Source organism: Carassius auratus, chromosome 9 (assembly GCF_003368295.1).
Source record: "Carassius auratus strain Wakin chromosome 9, ASM336829v1, whole genome shotgun sequence".
Lineage (NCBI taxonomy): Eukaryota > Metazoa > Chordata > Actinopteri > Cypriniformes > Cyprinidae > Carassius > Carassius auratus.
In genome coordinates, this window is record NC_039251.1 from 12,104,487 (window position 1) to 12,127,974 (window position 23,488).

General features: G+C 36.8%; 1 protein-coding gene across 3 annotated transcripts in view; it reads left to right on the plus strand.

Moving 5' to 3' along the window:
* Nucleotides 1-23,488, plus strand: part of erbb4b (erb-b2 receptor tyrosine kinase 4b) — a 287,765-nt gene that overhangs the window by 206,506 nt on the left and 57,771 nt on the right. For 2 of the 3 annotated variants that reach the window (XM_026271454.1, XM_026271455.1), the window contains exons 7-14: nt 8-149; nt 2,287-2,400; nt 3,357-3,483; nt 4,460-4,533; nt 8,772-8,862; nt 16,467-16,666; nt 20,472-20,604; nt 23,263-23,334. In XM_026271454.1, coding sequence (XP_026127239.1) covers nt 8-149; nt 2,287-2,400; nt 3,357-3,483; nt 4,460-4,533; nt 8,772-8,862; nt 16,467-16,666; nt 20,472-20,604; nt 23,263-23,334 — 953 coding nt within the window. The remainder of the gene's footprint in view (nt 1-7; nt 150-2,286; nt 2,401-3,356; nt 3,484-4,459; nt 4,534-8,771; nt 8,863-16,466; nt 16,667-20,471; nt 20,605-23,262; nt 23,335-23,488) is intronic. The other variant, XM_026271456.1, reaches the window with a different exon arrangement.

A 23,488-nucleotide genomic window follows, 5' to 3' on the forward strand; every position in this document is an offset into this window, starting at 1 on the left:
TGTCCAGGCCTGCACTAATTTCAACGACAGCGGTGCATGTGTGACGCAATGCCCTCAGCCCTTTGTCTACAACCCCACTACTTTCCAGCTGGAGCACAACCCGCGGGCCAAATACACATATGGAGCGTTCTGCGTCAAAAAGTGCCCACGTAAGACAGACAGAGAAAAACAATACAAACATTTGTATGCTCACACGCATGCTTCTAGCTGGATCTTTCACTCACATAAATGGATATCAGGTGCCATGTTGAGGGGCGTTCACATTCAGGAATGTAAGCATGTTTCAGATTGAATGCAAATGAGGCGGATCGGCTGCACCTGAGTCCTCGCGCTCCTCTGAGCCCCTGATGTGTTACTGGGCTGCATGTAGAGCCCCGAGAGTCTGCTAAATCTCACTCAGCTTCTTGACCTCTGCTTTCCCCACTGACTTGAGGGAGAGAGGGTGGGAGAGAAAGAAAGAAAGAAAGAAAGAAAGAAAGAAAGAAAGAAAGAAAGAAAGAAAGAAAGAAAGTCAACTAATTATTGTTTGATCTTAAAATAATTAATGCGAAATGTTTTAAATAGGCATTAAAAACTACATTAAGTTAACCCTCATGTTCTGTTGAGAATGATTTTTATTTTTGATACTCAGAGACTGATAATGTTTGTGTTAATTGTTGTGCATTAATTAATTAATTTATTAATTAATTTATTAATATATTTATTTATTTATTTTACTACAAAGTACTCATGTGGCGGAGTTTGAACTTGAATGAAACTCAATGAATTGAAAGTCAATATTAATAATAATATGACATTTTCTTGAACATTAAATCAGAATGTTCAAATTATTTCTGAAGGATTAAATGTTAGACTGGAGTAATAGCTGCTAAAAATTCAGCTTCGTGATCACAGGAATAATTTATATTTAAAAATGTATATATTATATAATATTATAATCATAATAATAATTCCTTACATTTATATAGCACTTTTCTAAGAACTCAAAGCACTTTACATTGTAAGGGGGTATCTCCTCATCCAACACCAGTGTATAATATAATATAATATTTTTATTACTGTATTTTGATCAAATAAATTAAGCTTTGTTGAGCATTAGAAACTTCTAGAAGTCTTACTGATCTCAGAATGACCTTATTAAATTTAAACATGTTATGAAATATTGTCTTGAAATATCAGAAACGTCATAAATTATCAACCTGATATTTTATTCAATATATATATAATAGAAATTCATTGGCCAGACCCCAAATAGAACATAAGGGTTAACTTCAAACACAGTTAAATACTGTATTGTCAGTTCCACATTAAAATGTTATAAGTAAAATTAAATAGTGATGTACAAGTACATCGTTAAATGCTTGATGAAATGGCCTTGCAACATCAGGACAAACAGAATGTAAATATATGCATGCATGCAATTCAACACCATATAAAACAAAGGGGTTCTGCGTTCTTCTGTATCCAATGTGAATAGACCTGATAGAGTAATTATGGAGATAAGAATCTTGCATCTTTTTCATTGAAACGAAACGAAGGTTTCTTGTGAACTGACGTGATTTCTTTCAAAAGAAGAGAACGTGGGAAGGGAAATGAAAGAGAGCTGTGACAGAAGTGATGATAGGTGGGCATGAGTGCCATTATTCCCCCTTGCTGGGACGCCACTGCTGCAGAATGAAGGGTTTGCACACTGACAGACGCCCACTCCAGAGCTCAGTCCATGATGAATGTTATTGCGCAGTACTCAGAGACCCTCCCCAAAACACAACCCACCCTCCGCAGTCACACAAGACCACTTTATTCAATGGGACAACAGTGAACTGCTCAGTTTGGCTTTGTTTCTCTTAGCTGTTAAGTGAGAGTTGTGTTTCTTACCCAGGGTCATTTGTTCTTCTGGCGTTACATTTTAAATCTAGTTCTTGACTGTAGGAGTCACTGTAAGAGATTCACATAACATGTAAGAGGTGAAGAGAGATGTTGGCACTTGAGAGCTCCGTCTTCCTTTATCTGTCCCTACATGATCCCCTCTCTCCTTTCTGGTGATGGATGCCAGGCTGCACAGTCTCTGCCGGAAATGGGCTCTTTCCATCACACACACACACACGCCACAGTCACGGTTACCACTGCGTCAGCGCTGGATGTGTTAATGGTTTTTGTCTGAGAATGGATGTTTCTTCTCTACCATTACAAAATGTCAATGGCCTTTTTCACAAAGATTGCTTGGAGTTTGTTCAGGGGCACGCCGCCGTCTGACCGTTTGTTCTGCCTCTGTGTGTGGTGTGACAGATAACTTTGTGGTGGACCACAGCTCCTGTGTCAAAGCCTGTCCCAGCAACAAGATGGAGGTGGAGGAGAACAGAATCAAGATGTGCATCCCCTGCACTGATATCTGCCCAAAAGGTGATTACACACACCATCAAACTCACCAAAATGCTGTTCAAAGTTCACCAAATTTGTCAGTAACAATAACAATTGTTGATACCAAACTAAAGCTTAACTTCTGTTGAACACACTCCTTTATTTATAACATTATTATCTTAGTATTATTTATCTTATCGTATATTGTTTTAGTTGTAGTTTTAATCACTTAGTACTTCAGCTTAAACTTTTTTATTTCAGGTTCTACATTTCTACTTTCACCTTTATTTTACTGATTTTCCATCGTTACCAATAGAGTTCAGTGAAACTTGCCACCTTAGTTAGCTAGCAATGCTTTTGGGAATAGCACCCCATGATGGTTGATCAGTCAGAAAACTTGCTGTGATCTGAGGTTGACCTTGCACCAACAACGAATTGTCTACCACATTACTAAAACATCTTAACCGGCTTAATTTTGTATGGCCCGAATTTTCCACCAGGATTCAGGTCTCCTTGAAACAGTGTGAGATGCTTTCACAATCATTTTGTCATTTTGCTCAATGGAGTCGATGAACACAAAGTTACCACCAGCCCTGAAAAAAAACAAACGATTGAATTAACAGCATTTTTCAATAGTCCGACAAGTCACTCAGCTGTTATCAGGGTAATACAGCCTTTCTAGTAAACGAGCTACTTTGTCCAGCAAGCAGCGGTGTATTGTGATAAAACAATGCCATTACAGTACATGTATTGTGCACAGTGAACTGAGGCAATAAATGCTTTTCTAGAATGTCATCTCTCTCTCTCATTTAACATAATTGCCAATTCTGCTCTGATTAAAATACACACATATATATATATATATATATATATATATATATATATATATATATTTATATATACCAATTTCTTAAAGGGTCAATTTTTTTTCTCTTAAAGTTTTAATCAAACACGATCTGAAATCTCAATTTTACATAGTTCTCTGGTTTACGTTGCAGCATGCGATGGGATCGGCACTGCTAGCCTTCAAACGGCTCAAACCATTGACTCCAGCAACATCGACAGATTCATCAACTGCACCAAGATCAACGGAAACCTGGTGTTCCTCATCACAGGCATTAAAGGGTGAGAGTGTCCTCTTCACAACTTCTGTCGACTCGCTTCAAAGCCATTACACTCTTCTTTACAGCTGAATATCGGATATTGGATTGTCAGAAGCCATTTGACCTATGCTGCTTCTTTTTATCAGACAACATCAGCTTTAAAGATACAGGAGGGGATCCATGTAGAAGAATAGCCCTAGAGAAAGCCTTCACATCAAAAAAAAAAAAAAAAAAAAAAAAAAATACACTTGCCAGTTTAATAGCAAGCATTAAAAGTGCCACTAACACACTTTGCGAGTTTAGACCGTCAAGCAAGACCTACGAGACTTACTGACTCTCCAGACGGCAACCATTAATGTGATTTTATATGAGAAATGTGCTGCCCCCTCTTTATATAAGTGCTGTGAAATATTTGATTGTCAGTTTGTCAAGAAGTCATTTGACCTCTGGTTGACCCGCTCCCTCCAGTGGCCTCTTTCGGATCCCGCTGCGCCTGATTGGCCGGCCCTCTAACCCCATATAGCTGACTTTGCTCTTAAAGAGCAATCCAGGGCCAGCAGCCGCAGGATGCTGGGAAAAGCCTTGTGCACACATACACACATCCTGATAGGCATACAGATGACATCATCTCCAACACAAACTTCCACGTATTCCCCACATAGGCGTACACATACGCTGTGTCAGCAGGTGTTCTGGTCATGTTCTCCCCAAAGATGTTCAGCTTAATGGTGCTATTAAAGCCTTCTGTACTGCGAGGCATGGAGACTTTGAAAAGATTGAGAAAATTCGACATACTGGGATGAATGGGGTCAACAGGCACTGGTCAGAGTGCATTAGTGTTTATAGTCTTCTGCTTGATTCTTCTCAAAGTTATATTTAAGATATTTTTACACCATCGGCTTCATCATCAAGCAAAATGGCTGATTTTCTTGACTGTAAAGATGTGGCTCTCAGCATATACTGACTATAGTGTGTATTTGCTGCAATGTGTGTTTCAGGGACGTATACCACAACATAGAGCCCCTGGATCCAGAAAAACTCAACGTGTTCCGCACCGTTCGAGAGATCACCGGTAAGTCAAGTTAGTTTTATTTGGATTGGGCTTTTACATAATAATAATGGTAATATGAATGAATATTCTTTCAAAGCATCTTTGAAAAACAAATAGAGGCTTATAGACCTTTTATAAAATAAGAAAATTAAAAATAACTATGAAGAAGCCTTGAGGAGAACCAATACTGAACAAGGAACCTGTACTCCTTGTGCAGGCACATACTGTATTTAAATAGATAGGATGTATGGCAATATTTACTAGATATGTCACATTAATAGTATTATTATTATATATTGTTTTATTAATTAATTAATTGATTTAAGCTGGAATTATGGTTACAAAGGGGTGGAAAATTTCCGGAAAACTTTCAAAAAATCCCTGGAAAATCCTACATGTATTTCAGGAATGTTTCGGAAATTTAATGGACATTTTCCAATCAGGAATTGTTATGAACCTATAAAATAAATTTCTTACTTTTATTCAGTAAAAGACATTAAAGTGAACAAAAGAGACAGTGAAGACATTAAATGTTACACACACACAAAAAAAAATATATAATAATTTCAAATAAATGCTGTTCGTTTGAACTTAAAAAAGCTCACACAAAAAAATACTGAGCAAAACAACTGATAATAATAATAAATCAGCATATTAGCATGATTTCTGAAGGATCGTATGACGCTGAAAACTAGAGGAATTCAGCTTTGCCATCAAAGGTATATAAAAAAAAAATACATTAAAGTGGAAAACTGTTATTTAAATAATTTGTCGTATTTTTTTCATAATATTACTGTTTATTATTCATCAATAAATGGAAAACATAAGAGGCTTCCTTCAAAAACATTTATATAAATATTATCAATCCCAAATGGTAATGTAAATAAAAGTAGTTAGTGCGAATTAAAATGGAAATATATTTCCCCATATATAAACACACCTTTATGCTTATTAGATCATCATGTCGTTAGCTTAGCAACATGCTAACACAATCTGAAATTGTTGAGTTGCATCTCCTGTGCTCTTTTCGTAAAGAGCTTTATTTGTGTTACACACTGACAGTATTCCAAAGCCTTTGGTAATAAGGTTCCAAATCAGTTAGTGAGCTGCCTTAGTAGGTAACAGAGAGTAAACAGCAAGGCAGCTTCTTATGTTTTAGAACAGAGCCATTAATATACTGTAATAAAGAAGGGCCTGTGAAAAAATAGCTGATTCACATTTCCAGATTTACATAATCCACCTGCCTTGTTAAAAATACATCAGAAACACATGGGGTAAAGCACAGAGAAAGATCTACAGTAGTGTGTTTGTGCGTTTGTAGATTTGTGTGTGTGTGTGATGTGTGTAAAGGGGTTTGTGTTTGTACGAGTGTCCATTTCTCAGCGGGGAGGCCTTATATATGATGAATACATGATGAGGGAGATTTCTCCAACTGAGGAGAGCTTCCCATAGGATAGCAGGAGAGAATCATGAAAGCAGTTGAAAACACTTTCTCTCTCTTTCCCTTTCACTCTTTACCTCTCTGGCTCTCTCTTGCCGTGGTGACAGTGAAGAGGGCTCTCCAAGTCAGTGAGGCATGCATGTCAGGCTGTCACATCTATATGCAGGTGGCCACAGTCTCTGACAGAACAACGTCTTCACTGTGGCAAGGTGTTATTTCTGCTCTGTGACCCCAGCTTGAAGACTTTGACAGATTCAGAGGCGCCTGCTATATGTATTTCTTTATAGTGGGTTTTTAAATTGAATGTGTTTACTCAGTTTGAATGAATTTGGAGTACAGCGCATGAAGAAGGTCATCTAGCTGTCAGGAGTTGCAGCTGCAAAGAAAGACCCTTCAGATGGCTGTAAAACCAACCGAGTCTGTTATTTAATTTTTGTATGACTCCCAGTAAACCCCAAACAACCCTGACTGACATTAAACGATCATTTCATGGCATCAGTCGGATGCTTCCCCACCAGTATTTGAAGATTTGGGGAAATGCCTGCGGCTCTTGCTGGCAGTGCCTTCAGCTCGAGCCCTGTGTGAATCGTCTCTCTAGAGAGATGGACTGAAGAGGCTGACCTGATTTACCCTCTGCTCTCAAGCCTTGAGGAAGGGGGTAGTACTGGGAGATACAGAAAATATGGGATACAGGATTACAGGAGGTATATCTCAGTATTTATGCAGCCTTTTAATGATGATATACGATATATTTATCCAACTTTATTATTTCATGTTTGTGTTCTAGAATGGCTTTAAAAGGTTTTTTCTTCTTAATGTTTTTTTCCGCTAACAAACCGGTGTTGCAGAAAAAGATTCAGAATATTAATCACAGAAACCACTAAATATTTGTTTTTGTTTAAAATGTTTTTAAAATGTTATATATATATATATATATATATATATATATATATATATATATATATATATATATATATATATATATATATATATATATATATATATACAATCATATATATAATCATTAACAATGTTTTGCATACCATTACTTTTGAATACTATTTTTAGAAACCTTGATTTTTTTTTTTTTTTTTTTTTTTTTGATGAACAGAATGCATAGATTTTTGGGGGGAATTAAAATCTTCTGGATTTTTATTGCTGTCTGTTTTCATCAGTGGTCAGTTGCTGAATAAAAGCAAACATTGCTTTCTGACTGCACACAGTATGTGTGTAAACAGGCTTTATGTTGTAAATTTTTTAACTAAAACATTTTAAAGCATGAACATTTTCATAAGTCTTTGAGACTCAGTTGACTTATTCATTTAAATAGACAGTCATCATTATATAGCATTATTATATGATAGAATTCTGTGAGTGACTAATCGGAATCCTGTAGGTTATAATTATCAAAATTAACATTATCAAAATTATTTTGCCTAGCTACAGGGTCATGTTGGCACATGTCTTTAAACCCTCTGGTGTCAGCAGCTGTATTTTTGCTTTACTAAAACCCATTTGCAGCAGTTCCTTTTGTGTTTCTTGTGTGCAATTCATTTGAGGGGCAGAATTACTCTCCTGATGTTAGTCTGGAGCCGACAGGTGTTCGCTGGGACCTCGTTAGCACCATTAGCATGATGAAGTTTCACCTCCATGTGTAAAATAAACAGATTACAGCACAGACAGGCAAGCAGCCCACTCTCAAGGCATCCCACACTCCTTCAGACTTCCCATTGCACAGTTTTGTCATTAAGGCAATTAGTGTCAGCAGACACCACGCTAACGACACCTCACTGAGGCACTTCCTCTAATCTGCTTCCACAACCTTAGACGAAATGACACCGGCAGCAGAAAATGCAAAATCGTTTAACCTCATTTCAGACCTCGAATCTTAAAAGAGCAGTTTCTATGAGTGAACATGATAGAATTGTAGTCACGTTTTTGTAAGTTTTGCATTAATAATGAACAGTCTGGCTATCAACAGTATGAAAAGAATATGTCAAATTTAGATGATTTATGAATAATTAATGCTATTTCTCTCTCCTTTAAAAAACCATCACTGGGGGCAGATGTCTTAATCAAAAGGCTACATTAATATTTACTGTAGTTTCTTCCAGTAGACATGCTAATTAACATAGAATCCAAACTTAATTTTAACAAAGCAGGCCAAGAATGCTAGAAATGCTTGCATAACAGCATGTTGTTGTGGCCTAGAGATATGACCATAAACTGAACATGAATAATATTTGTATTAGCCTCTTAACACGATACCACTCTTACACAAAAATGTCCCCCTGAAAGTAATGAATTATTTTGAAAGGCAATCAAATATCAGTGATCACTGGAATTATGCACCGTCCAGGCTTTGCATTGTTTAAGTAATTGGAGTAATTTATGTTCTCCTTGTCCTTGAATGAGTAAGTGATCTTTTTCCTTTCTTAGGGCCTGATTGTCTTTTCTTGGTGTGTGCACACATGATTTTCTTCACTTCAATAAATAATTCATTTTTTAAATCCATTATTAAAATGTCTTCATGATCTATAGCTATCAGCTTTTCAATATGCATTAAATAAACAGAGATAGATGCAGGATATGAAAATAAAATATAGTCAGACTCTGTATGGTGGTCGTATTTCTCAAATAAGACATTAATGTCACTATGTACCGTCAGTACTCATCCACACTCATTAATATCTTAATACGCCTTTAATAAGGGATTTTTTTTTCATTATGCTGCATTGAAAGTAATACATTTCTCTTAATAATAACAGTAGGTGGAATCACATTTGGCTCAATGAGTGTGTCATCTTGTGTTTTCCAGGCTTTTTAAACATTCAATCCTGGCCAGAAAACATGACTGATCTGAGTGTCTTCTCCAATCTGGCAACCATCGGAGGCAGGTCTCTCTACAGGTAAGCTCCAAGGTTCACTATGTTGCCAGCTCCAGAAATAATAATTTCCTTCTCCTACTTCAACAGGTTTCATACCGCCTTTCAGGTGCATCTGTGAAACTCAGTCAGGCATTCTTTATTACATGTCATGCATTCAATTCAGAAACATAGCACGGAAGTAACCTAAAACAAAACAAAATAATTATATTGTGAACAATAAACCCAAATATCTGAATTCAAAATAATGAGAATTATTCATTTCTATCACTTATTGAATGTGACTTATATGAAAAGTAGATATGACTTACAGTGGTGTGAAAAGGTATTGGCCCCCTTCCTGATTTCTAACTTTTTTGCGTGTTTGTCACACTAATGTTTCAGATCATCAAACTATTAAATATTAGTCAAAAATAACACAAGTAAACACAACATGCAGTTTTTAAAAAGGGAAAACAAAATCCAAAACTACATGGCCCTGTGTGAAGAAGTGTTTTCCCCCTGTTAAAACTGTGGGTTATCACACCTGAGTTCAATTTCTCTAGCCACACGCAGGCCTGATTACTGCCACACCTGTTCGCAATCAAGAAATCTCTTATATAGGACCTGCCTGACAAAGTGAAGTAGACCAAGAGATCCTCAAAAGCTAGACATCATGCCGAGATCCAAAGAAATTCAGAAACAAATGAGAAAGAAAGTAATTGAGATCTATCAGTCTGGAAAAGGTAATAAAGCCATTTCTAAAGCTTTGGGACTCCAGCGAACCACAGTGAGAGCCATTATTCACAAATGGCAAAAACATGGAACAGTGTAGAACCTTCTCAGGAGTGGCCAGCTGACCAAAATTAGCTCAAGAGCACAGCGACAACTCATCATTACGGCGTACATTCCCCCGATCAACATCATCAGCAACAGTAACGATGCACTAAATGAACTGTACCAGCACATCAGTGAGCAGCAGACAGCACATCCCGATGCTTTTCTCATCATAGCTGGGGATTTCAGCCATGCTGACTTAAAGAGTGTGTTTCCAAAAATACCCCAACACATTAACTTTCCAACACGAGGTAATAACATTTTGGAATTTGTTTACACCACACAGAGAGGACCTTACAAAGCCCTCCCCCACCTCGGAGCCTGAGACCACATCACTGTCATGCTAATGCCTGCATACAGACCGCTCATTAAAGTCACAAAACCAGTTCACAAACAGATTAAAGTGTGCCCAGAAGGATCATCAGAGGTTCTTCAAGACTGCTTCAACACAACTGAATGGGATATGTTTAAGCAGGCTGCCACATGCAATAACACCACTGACCCCCAGGAGTACTCAGAGACTGTCACTGCCTACATCAACAAGTGTATTGATGATGTAACGGTCACAAAAACCATCACTGTGCGGGCCAACCAGAAGCCGTGGATGACAGGGGAGATTTACAGACTTCTGAAAACACGGAACGCTGCCTTCAGAGCTGGAGATGAGGTGGGCCTGAGAACAACCAGGGCCAACCTGTCCCACGGCATCAGATAGGCTAAGAGAAAGCACTCCAGGAGGATAGCTCATCAATTCAGTTACAGCAGAGACACTAGGAACCTGTGGCAGGGGATACAGACCATTATGGACTACAAGCCCCCACCACGGACCTGTGACAACAACATCTCTCTGCTGAATGAGCTGAACACCTTATTTGCTCACTTTGAGCAACAAAACAGCACCACTGCACAGAAGACTCCACCTCCTCGTGACCAGGTGATGACGCTGACCCCAGACAGCGCGAGGAGATCCTTCAGCAGGATCAATGCACGCAAAGCTCCGGGTCCTGACAACATCCCTGGGCGTGTACTGAAAGACTGTGCAGCAGAACTCACTGATGTCTTCACAGACATTTTCAACATCTCACTGAGTCAGGCTGTTGTTCCCACATGTTTCAAAACTACCACCATCATTCCAATTCAGAAGAAGCCATCTCCATCCTGCTTCAATGACTACCGTCCTGTTGCACTTACCCCCATCCTCATGAAGTGCTTTGAACGGCTAGTCATGCACCACATCAAGTCTGCCCTCCCCCCCTCCCTGGACCCCTTCCAGTTTGTATATCGGCCCAATCGGTCGACCGATGATGCCATCGCCACTGCCGTCCACTCAGCACTCATACATCTGGACAAAAAAGACTCTAATGTCAGAATGCTGTTTATTGACTTCAGTTCAGCATTCAACACAATCATCCCTCAACAGCTCATTTACAAACTGATCCAGCTGGGGCTCAACACTTCGCTGTGCAACTGGCTGTAGGACTTTCTGACTGGAAGACCTCAGGCAGTACGGGTCGGCAGCAACACATCCAGCACCATCACACTGAACACTGGGCCCCCCCAAGGATGTGTGCTGAGCCCCCTCCTCTTCACTCTGCTGACCCATGACTGCACACTGTCACACAACTCCAACCTCTTTATTAAGTTTGCAGATGACATGACTGTGGTGGGTCTCATTAGCAACAAAGATGAGACAAACTACAGGAGCGAGGTGAGCCGCCTGACCAAGTGGTGCAGTGACAGCTATCTCTCTCTGAACGTTGAGAAGACAAAGGAGATTGTTGTTGACTTCAGGAGAGCACACACTCAGCAGGTTCCTCTGACCATCAACGGTGCGACTGTGGAGAGAGTGAGCAGCACCATGTTACTGGGTGTGCACATCACAGAGGACCTCTCCTGGACTGAAAACACTGCAGCACTGGTCAAGAAATCACAACAGCGTCTCTACTTCCTCCGCAAACTGAGGGGAGCCAGAGCCCCACCCCCCATAAGGTACACCTTCTACAGAGGCACCATCGAGGTTGTCAGGAAGCTGAACTCCCCAATCTTCTGCCCCAGGTACCACTGAACTTTGAACACCCCCCCCCCCCCCCCTACCCCCACTAATATATGATGGCATGCACCAGTCACTTTGTTCAGCATTGGTCTGCTCACTACCTCATTCAGAATGGAACTGACATCATTCCACTACCTCATCAGTCAGTTAAATAAAATAACTGTTCTTCAGCCCTTTGTCACTTTAATCAGACTTAAAAATATATATTTTTTTTTTTGCACTAAAAATCTTTTATCTGCACTGTTGTTCACCACTGTCTTCATATGTAAGTCGCTTTGGATAAAAGCGTCTGCTAAATGAATAAATGTAAATGTAATGTAAATGATTTGCAGTCTATCTTCCATTTGCCTTGCGCTGCTTTATTTAACCTTATTTTTAATTTTATTATATGTATTTTTTTTACATTCCCTTATTGTATAGTTGTATTTACATTTTATATTTGATCTAGATTTTTAGGCTTTAATGTTAATGTTATCTGTATGCACCGGGGGTCTGAGAGTAATAAAATTTCTATTCTCTGTATGTATGTACTGTACATTTGGAAATTGACAACAAAGCAGACTTGACTTGACTTAACTCATCAAAGAGGTCACAAAAGACCCCACAACAACATCCAAAGAACTGCAGGCCTCACTTGCCTCAGTTAAGGTCAGTGTTCATGACTCCACCATGAGTAAGTGACTGGCCAAAAATGGTCTGCATGGCAGAGTTCCAAGACGAAAACTGCTGCTGAGCAAAAAGAACATAAAGGCCCGTCTCAGTTTTTCCAGAAAACATATAGATGATCCCCAAGACTTTTGGTAAAATACTCTGTGGACTGATGAGACAAAAGTTTAACTCTTAAACTCTGCAGACCCGGTACCGGGTCCGAAAATAGCATGCCACATGTTTGTGTCTCATTTGCATATCCTTCCTTATATGGCATTTGCCCAAAAATGGGTTCATTTGAAAGCTTAGAGTGTTTTCTTTACAAAGAATACCATTAATTGGGGTTTTATGATACATAAAGTAGTCAAATTAAGCTAAGAAATATATTTCCCCCCCCCATAAATTTCCATCTAACGATTGCGAATACGTTTTCGTAAGAATGTGTATTTAAAATATTTTTCACAAAACAGTCAAGTCATATATCACAAGAAAGCTCTCATTCTCAGGAATCTGATGATGTAGATCATTTTATTGTGTGACAATCACAGATCGAATGATCTTCAACAGAATCGCGATGTAAAATTTCTCACCTTATTATTTATACATTTTGCACCGCTTCAGTCAGCCGCAAACAGCCACGCATACCTATATACTCGATATAATCTTTTAGATTAGAATCTCTTCTTTCAAACAAGACCATTTTTACGTTTCTGCGTGCTTCCATTGCTGAGATATAAAGCGTTCTGTACAAGTGCGCAATAGAGGTCCAAAGCCCTGTGAGCGCTGACCAGACCTCTAACTCATATGATGCGCACTAAAGCCTTTTTCCTGCTATACACATCTGATCTCTTTGTGAAGCGCTATTAGTCCTAATAGCTGTCACTCAAAAGCCGTCTGAACCAGTCAGAGGTGCGAATAGCCGCAACAGGGGGGTCACTTACTGCCCCGTCCTGTTTCCGTCCGGTGACGTCACAGAACCGCTGACCGATGGGAAATTGAGTGTTTGGCTGCTTCTAAACAAAGACCACGCGAGGGGGAAACTACACGCGGAAGAATCTCCGGATTAACAATGAATAATATTCATAATACAAGTTATGGAGGACCACCGTCGCCGTGGAGAGGTCAGGACGCGCATCTGGTAAGCGTATACGCGTGATACTTGCTTTTATACATTTCATTCTTTATTTTGAAGCCTCGAAGCTCCGCTAGCCATAAGCTTATCTGTTTATTTTCATAATTTTCATATTTGACCGCATTTCAGTGAATATACAGTAAACAGTACAGTATACTGGGTGGATGAACATAAATTAGTTTGTTGACGCTCCGAAGTTCGCGTTGAAGCTTCGGGGACGCGGATTTATCGCTGGTTTTGAATAATAACAAACAGACACGCTATAAATATGAAATATCATACATGCTTGAGACAGGCAAGGTCTCCCAATGTTTACATGATGCAGAATAGACATAAATGAAATGATATTAAGCTGGAAATTGTGGATTCTATTTAAGACTGTGACAGACCAGATATTTTAATAATTCTATGCATGTCGCTATTGCCTAATATGATTTCAGAAAACATACACACAAAAAAGCACATTGTATTGAGATGGTTCATCATATGTGAAACAACATAAATAATACTATTTGTCACAAACAGCAGCTTTTTATGTAACTTCTGAGTGTTTTCTGTAAAATAATATACAGATATCACATTATTCCATACTGCAAGTGTGCAAAAGATGACTTCATACTTATTTAGACTAAAATTTTGTACAAAAATGGTATTATTCCTTCCTTCAGTTGGAATAGAATAACTTTTGCATAGATTAAGATAGAAAGAAATTTCTTTTTTCCTCTATTAGCTGACATGTGCTAGAAAAACATGAAATTGGTCTAAAGTTACTAGGCCCTTCATTGCCTGAGCTATACTATTTCAAACTTCAGTTTACACAAATAAAATAAAAAAGCGCCTTGTTTTTTTCCCTATTTATTATAACACAGACAGCATATATTGTCATTTTTATCAATTTCAACAGTGTTTTATGTAATTTCAAAGGGTTTCCTTTAAAATGATACCAAACTTTGTCATCTCACACTTTTGAATGTGAATAGGGAAGCATTCAAAATTAGGAAGGAAAATGAAAAACGGAAATCCCCAAAATAGCATTTGTGCTTAAGAGGTTTTAACTTTTTGCAAGTTGTGTTTCACATTACATCTGACGTAAATGTAACACCGCATTTCAGAAAAACAACATCATACCTACAGTAAAATATGGTGGTGGTAGTGTGATGGTTTGGGGCCGTTTTGCCGCTTCAGGACTTGGGAGACTTGCTGTGATAAATGGAAATTCTGCAGTTTACCAAAAAATTCTGATGAAGTATTTCCGGCCATCGGTTTGTGACCTCAAGCTGAAGAGAACTTTGGTTCTGCAGCAGGACAATGATCCAAAACACACTAGCAAGTCCACTTCTGAATGGCTGAAGAAAAACAAAATGAACACTTTGGAGAGGCCTAGTCAAAGTCCTGACCTGAATCCTATTGAGATGCTGTGGCATGAAATTAAAAAGGCAGTTCATGCTAGAAAACACTCCAATGTGGCTGAATTACAACAATTCTGCATAGATGAGTGGACCAAAATTCCTCCACAGTGCTGTAACAGACTCATTCCAAGTTATCGCAAATGCTTGATTGCAGTTGTTGCTGCTAAGGGTTATAAGGTTTAAGGGGGCAAACACTTTCACACAGGGTCATGTAGTTTTGGATTTTGTTTTCCCTTAATAATAAAAACCTTCATTTAAAAACTGCATGTTGTGTTCACTTGTGTTATCTTTGACTAATATTTAAATGTGTTTAATGATCTGAAATCTATATAATATGTATATCTATATATCATACATAAGTGTTTTTACTCATTTGCATAATTATTTTAGCAAATTGGGGCTAAAACAGCGCAGACAGCATGTGTAAATAAACAGTGTTATTCATTCTGAGTGAATCCCGTTTTTTTTTTTTTTAAAGAGGGCAAGGCTTTATTGCCAAGAGTTCAAAGAGTGAGAATGAAAAGCTGTATTCACACAGTGCAACACCCATTTGCTTAGAGTTAAAAAGTCAGGAAAGACAGAAGAGAGCGGGAGCGCAGATCCACCAGCCTGTTTTAACATTAGTGGGGTCATTTGTTGAAAGCTGTACCACTGTTACAATTACCGTCTGTCACATGATGTGCTCTGTGTCTGATTTGTCTGGCACAAAACACTGAGAGAGAAGAACAGAAGAGAAGTCTCTGAGAGGCAGATCAACAAGATGAGAGCGATGTCAGTGTTTAAGTGCACCTGCACGTTCTGCCGCTGCTCTCTGACTCTCTGCTGAAGGCCGTCTCAAAGCCCCTTTGATGTGCTCTTCAGCACGCCTGCCTGTGATTAAAAACACCATTGTGATTACGCCTCGGCATTAACCGTTCTCATCACATCTGAAGTGGGAGATCCTCAGCGGCGCTAGATGGGGGACGCAAGCTAAACACTTGCTTTAGAAATGCAACCGCATCTCTCATACTGACAAGTCACTCGTGCCCTTTGTTCATGAAGCCATCATCTTTTGTTTCATTCTTATTCATTCTGATCCTTTTTGTCCATTGGGTCTCAAAGTCTTCAGGCTAAACAAAGCTGGGTCTTCCTTGTTGTTTTGGATGTTAAAATTATGGCTGTCAGTCAAGTGTGTTAATTTAGATTGATCTATTATTTAAAAAGTAATGTTTTTTTTTTTTTTACATATAAATACATAAAATGTAATGTAATATATTTTTTATTGTTTATTAATTTTAGTAGTTGTGCAACATTTGTTGTTGTAATATATATATATATATATATATATATATATATATATATATATATATATATATATATATATATCCCTTTTTTGTTAATATACATAATAAAATAAATATTCATAAATAGTAAACAAAGGATTGCGCAAGTTTCATAGCAAAAATCATAAATGTGATTCAACTCATTAAATATTATGTATTTGGTGTGTGTAATATTGTGTTCAGTTATGATATTTCATAATTAAAGCTTTAACATGGGTAACCTCTCCTGTTTTTTCCCTTGTGTTCAGTGGCATCTCTCTTTTGGTGCTAAAGCAGCAGTGGATTTCCTCACTCAAGCTGCAGTCTCTCAGTGAGATCAGTGCTGGAAACGTGTACGTCACCAACAACAGTCAACTCTGCTACTACAATACGGTCAACTGGACACGACTCTTCCGCACCAACACCCAGAAGGCCCTGATCCGCAACAACCGCGACCCCAAGGAATGCAGTGAGTCCATCGCTCTGTTTTACTACAATTCCAATTGGCTTTGAGATAAATTAGCCAAAGTCAAGATATTTGACTTGAGTTCATCTCAATTAATGTCTACTAAGAGAGTGTCTTACATAAAATTTTAAAAAGAAGATGTGTTAAGGCTAAGATTGTTTTCAGGCTCCTAGCTGCTGTTTGTCTTGGTTCACCCAAACCATAGAGAGAATTTGCGCTGACTTTGAGGCAGTAAACTCAGTCACTTTGTAAGGTGCTGGTACAGCTCCCTCATACCTGTCATTCTTCTTGGGTCAGTGCACCTCACTGAGCCTAGCAGGGGCCATGAGGGCCCAGGTTCCTCTACAGATGGAGGGGGTCAGGAGGTGTCAGATGATCAGAGTCTCACTCTGCTGTGAAAGACGAGTACTGATGCAAGCCCCTGCCACGTACTTCCTTTTTACCCTTTAAAATCACCCTGAGATCCAGAACATAGTCCTTTGAGTTATTATTTTTTAAAAACACACTTGAAGAAGTGTGGATCAATGTTACCGTAAACCTGAAAAAATACCCCAAATGCTTCAGGTTTATGCATGGACCGCCAATGTAATTACCCATTTTCTGCAAGCGTTAAGTCACTCCATAAACGATCACAGGGAATTAATTGCAGGGAAGCCCAGCAACAATTTCTGACATTTCAGATTTTTTTGTTTAGATTTTTTTTTCCAGGTGAAGCTGTAATCACCACATACAATTTACTTTGACCTCTGTCTTTAAGAACTCTCTCTTTTCTCGCTGCCGAGTTATGTTTATGACTATCAGAAAACCTGTTTTTGCCCTTCTTTTCCATTGCGTAGGATGTTGTGATGCAACAGCAATCATTAATGTCTCGCGGCAACCGTAGCCTTTTGTATGGCTTAGCGATCCCCCTGGCTCTTACCTGTCTCCCTGGAAACCAACCCAGCATTGCTTTTGACGTCAACACAACCCAAATTGTGTGTTTTCGACCAGGTTAAAACTTTGAAGTTGGCATCTTTTTGATCCATCTGCCACAAACGTACAGCTGAAAGGGCTTCCCACTTCTCTGTGTCGCTCCTCGAGCTGTTGGATACCTGCTCTAAGCACTAAGTTGGTCCTTGAACTGGTACATGTTGTTCCCTGAGAAATGTTAGGCTTTTTGTGTGTTGCTTTTACAATGTTTTTTTTTAAATATTTTTATATATATGTATGCGTGTGTGTGTATGTATATATATATATATATAGCTGACTTTTTGTAGTATTAGTACAGTTAAGTATTTACATCTATTTAAAAATCCACTAAATTTTATATATATATGAAAACCGATAAATGACACTTAAAAAAAAGTGCCGTGCATTATTCTTCACACATGCAGCGATCTTCTGAACCTTAAACACGTTTGTCAAAAAAGCATCTTTGAAAGCATCGTGAGTTCACGTTTTTCTGCTGAAGGCCACAAGCACCCTTGTTGTTTGTGAACAGAAGCCATTAAGTAGTGTTGCCAACATAGCAATTTTGTTGCTAGATTTAGCAACTTTTAAGACTACCCTAGCAATTTATTTATTTATTTATTTCAGAAAGCACCTAGCAACAAATTAAGGTGTTTATGTTTTTTTCAGCCTGGAGAGAGCTGGAAAAATATGCCTAACAGTGTAAACATAAATGTGTATTAAGTTGCTAGTTCCAGTTGGTCAATACTAAATGCACATTTATGATACTGCATGTTATCAGCTTGTATACAGTATATATATATATATATATATATATATATATATATATATATATATATATATATATATATATATAAAAAATTTTTTTTTTTTTTTTTTTTTTTTTAGTTAGTTAGGTAAACTGTAAGAAAATTAAGTTGTAACCCTGTAACCTTAAAACACCACATGCAGTGTGGAATGTAAAACACCTGTAAAAAGAAATATGGATTGTTCCTTCATATTAACAGTACATTGTGTATTATTTTACAGATTTTTTAATAGCACACTAACTTTACACGTTAATAAGAAAATACATAAAATGTGTAACTGTTCAATAATTCAATGTTGCTTTTACAATTTAAATATATTTTGTTTATAATATTTGTAGGAACAAATAACATTTAACTTTTTATTTATTTTTTTCACTGAGATTTGAGTAATCTTGTTGTGTATTTTACGTAAAAATGCTATTTTGTGTCATAGTTAGACAATGATGTCATCATGCAATGACATCACAACGTAATTTACACATTACGTGTGTGTGTGTGTATGTATATATATATATATATATATATATATATATATATATATATATATATATATATATATACATACATACATACATATATATATATATACATACATATTTAGCATAACCATTTGAGTAAAAAGTTATGGATGTTGAAATTTCTAGTAATTGATTTGTCCTCATTTTTCATTAATGTCAGAAGCACATAATCAGCATGATCACAAGTTTTTTGCTGATTTGAGGTGTTCCTAAGAGCATTCTGAGCTTAAGTTGAATCAAGAACATCTGACTTTTTGTTCGTATGCTCACAAGTTTCTTTATATTTGACCCTCTGTATGCTCTTTGGTGATGAAATTCTCAAAGTTTCCGAAATTGAAGAGGACGTCTGTGAGACATGCTGAGGTTGTGTCAGCAGTATTTTAAAACTCATCCAGCTGCTGCACAATCCAGTGCCTCAGTGGGTGGGTGCCTTGACCATTGTGTCCTCATTTCAAATTGAAATACAGCGGTTCATATACAGCAAGCTTCTTACAGGCATAATAAATCTGTAACAGACAAGTAGCATTTTTCACAGATGGCGTGTACATTGTGTTCAATCATGGTTTTGCAAAGGATCTTTTCTTTATATCAGCTGGATGTTTCCCAGGGGTGAACTGACAGCACCATTCTGAGGCAAATGTGCAATAGATTGAAATACAACTATGGACAGAAATTAGTTTTTCACTGTGACATTTTTGTAAGAAAAATACTAAATTAAAGCAATCACCCACAATTGCACAATTTGCATAGCTTAATTGAAAATAGATCGGTGTACAACAATATGATTGCTGTACATATATAAATGCATAAAAATATGTAAAATAAATTTAAAATGATAAAAACTATTTAATAAATAAATATACAAGTCTATAAAATAAAAAGCATTACAATTTTATATATATATATATATATATATATATATATATATATATATATATATATGAATATATATTATATATATATATATATATATATATATATATATATATATATATATATATATATATATATATATATATATATATATATATATATATGAATATTTGAATATTTGAATATATATATATATATATGTATATATATATATATATATATATATATATATATATATATATATATTCAAATATATATTCATATATATTCAAATGTAATTTCTGAATTTTAATTATTACTCCAGTCTTTAGAGTCACGTGATTCTTCAGAAGTTATTCTAATATGTTGATTTGGTTTAATATTTTTGTGGAAACACAGTGATACATTGTTTTAAGGATTTTTTGATATGTAAATTTTTTTTTCCAAAGAACATAATTTATTTGAAAGAGAAACACTTTGTAACATTACATATACATTATATATATATATATATATATATATATATATATATATATATATATATATATATATATATATATATATATGTATATAAAATATATATTTGCCATTTTTGACAGATATAAGATGTTAGAAAACTGTAAGAAAGTTAGCTATTTACTGTCATAAATGCTCCTGCATTAATGATCTTATTTTTTGCAGTTTTGGATCATATGGTATGTGACCCGCTGTGCTCTGATGCTGGATGCTGGGGTCCTGGGCCAGACCAGTGCCTGTCCTGTCGGTTCTTTAGCAGGGGACGTACCTGTGTCGAATCCTGCAACCTGCATGAAGGGTAAGTTGTGAAATACCACACTCCCATAGTTATTTAATATTAAACACATTATTTGTGCTGGAGTTTAATACATAAATCAACAAAGTATCACAGGTGCACCCAAGCTACAGTATGTTGTAGAATCATTTAAAGGTTCTTCATGACATTGTTTATTAATGTTCGCTTGTAGAAGATGTGTATTCCTAAGATTGAACTATTGCTAGCTGCCTTCTCCAGGGATCTCACCCAGATTCATGTCTCCATCCTCTAGACAAACAATAACAAAACAGTAGAGCAGCATGTCCCCTGGCTTTGGAGAGCAGGTTGCAATGATGAAACTGAAGCTTGGTTGAGCTGGAAAACAAATAACAGTGTTTGGGTGAGCTAGATAAGATGTGTACATCTCCAACCTCATATGACAGCTACACCAAATACAGCAGAGTGTGAAGTACCGTGACAGAATGAAGAACTAAGTAAAGCCTTGGTTCTGTTTTCACAAAGGCACAAAGATTTAGAGCAGATAAACAGACACACACAACTCAACTATGGACACTTTTGACCCTGTGGACTTTTAGAAAATAAACTCTTAAAACAGACTTTTCAAACTCATTTATCATAATGTCTTAGTTTATTTGGCAAAAAAACAAAACAAAAAAAAAAACACTGTAAACCCTAATAGGTTCATAGAATTCAAAAAATATTTTGTAACAGATTACACAAAATCATTTAAGTGATGTTTTTAAATGTTTTAAGTGTACATAAAATTAAAAATTACATTTCCAGTTGCCTTAAATTATTTTAAAATTATTGATATTTCTCAACTTATAATTTGTCTCTATTTTTCAACTCATATAATGTGGGAAATACACTCAAATGTAGTATTTTGTTGTCCATCCTTAACCTAACCACAGGCTCTACTACAACGGTCACACTACAAAACCAACATAACAGAAACCTTTGTAAATTCTAACAGAACACAACATTTAAGTACTAACTTATGTCCCTCTATGTTAATCTTGTCTAAAAACACACAAAATAACACTTAATTTTATCTACATTTATTTTCCTTGTTTCCTGATGCAAAGCATGCTGGGAACTAGAAAACGAAATCATTTTAAATTCACCTTACTACAACAAAATGATGAGTTTACAGAAATTATTTAAATTAAGTCCAATGAACTTTCATTATTATTTGGGTGCAATTAACTAATTTAATTTGATTCATTTCACTCTTCGGTTTTACAGTGTAATAATAATAATGATAATAATAAATCCTTTCCATGCCATAAGTGATTTTTTTACATAATTATTCATGACATCAATGTATGCTTTTATGATACTAATACATATTTAAACAATTTAATAACATTTTAATAATGGATTGTCATAGCTTATGCTTGATAAATATAAAATGATATAATCTAAACTAAAGTTATGGCTCACCTAAAAATGTAATTTCTGTTATCATTTACCTACCTTTAAGTTATTCACTTACTTTCTTTTGTGAACACTATGAACACTCAAAAAATGTATTTTAGCTTTTTGTCCATGCACTGAAAGACAATGGGGTCCAGTGTTGTTTTGAACCCCACTGACTTTCATTGTACAGACAAAAAAAAAACGGTTATATCTCTTCTTTTTGAAGAAAAGAAAGTCAGACAGGTTTGGAACGACATGAGGGTGAATAAATGACAGAATTTGAACTTTAAATGATGAGCTATCCCTTTAAATGCATTTAAAAATGTGCAGTAGAGTAAGTTGAACCTTCATTTAACAAAAAAAAAAAAAAAAACTATTTAATAAAAGCACAAATGCTGTAGATACACAGGGTTTGGCTAATCTCACATGAAAGTAGAAGTGGGTGGATTTGTAAATTGTGTCAAAGCACTCTAGGAAGCATACTTTGGAAGTCTGTGTCTTTCCTTGTTGTCCTTTCTTGTTTCGTGTAAAGCCAGTAATACATTGACAGTTTATTTATTTATGTATTGTCTTACTGTATTACCGTGTTATTATTTCACAGTACCCAGTGTCCTTATCTCATGATACATTCCTAAACAACCCTGGGTAAAACTAATCCTTTTGTTTTCCGTGGCGCTGTAGATTCAGAAAGTTGTGTGGTGTTCTGATGTTCCTGCCAGGCTGCTTAACCAGCAAGGCTTCCATCTTTAGCAGTAAATCAACCAGTTCCAAACCTGCATGAAAAGTATTTTTGGTAGCGATTGTTTGTCTAATTCCTCAAAAAAATTGGTCTGGCATTGATAAGCCCTGTCTGTTGGTTTAGAGAACTGGAATAAGTAAACACTAAAGGTGTTGATCAGTGCAGTGAAGAAGGTGATTTACAGATTGGTTTTGAGTTCCCTCTTTATTTGTTGTGTGCTTACGTACTGCTTGAAGCTAAAGACGAATATCAGCTTTTGATTGATTTGACCGAGCGAAGCTGTGAAATTTATTTTCTCCTTTGCCCAGAGCTAAAACAAGACAATAAACAAACGACATTCATTTTCACATTCTAAAACAACAGCATCTGCCCATTTAGAAAGGTAGCTCATCCTTTATGTGTTTTAACTAGGACAAACATGGATTTTTTATATGTATGCCATATCCATGTTGGTTGAAAGTGAATCAGCAGCAGGGATGGTGCACCCTGCGATCGTCCCACATGATTCTTTTGCCTTGCAGACTGGCCGGCTCTAAGCCCAAGCTGCTCACCAGGCCATTTGTGGTCGAGAAGCGGGAGGCGGGTTTGGAGAGGTACGGCACGGCCACAGACGCTTCACTGTCTCGCACTGTCATGTCTGCCTACTCACCCGTCCCACACGCGTCACCCAGTGCTCCAATATCTGTGCTGTGTGTGTGTGTGTGTGTCTGTTTTTGCAGGGTGATCTCAGGGTCTGTTTTCTCTGTC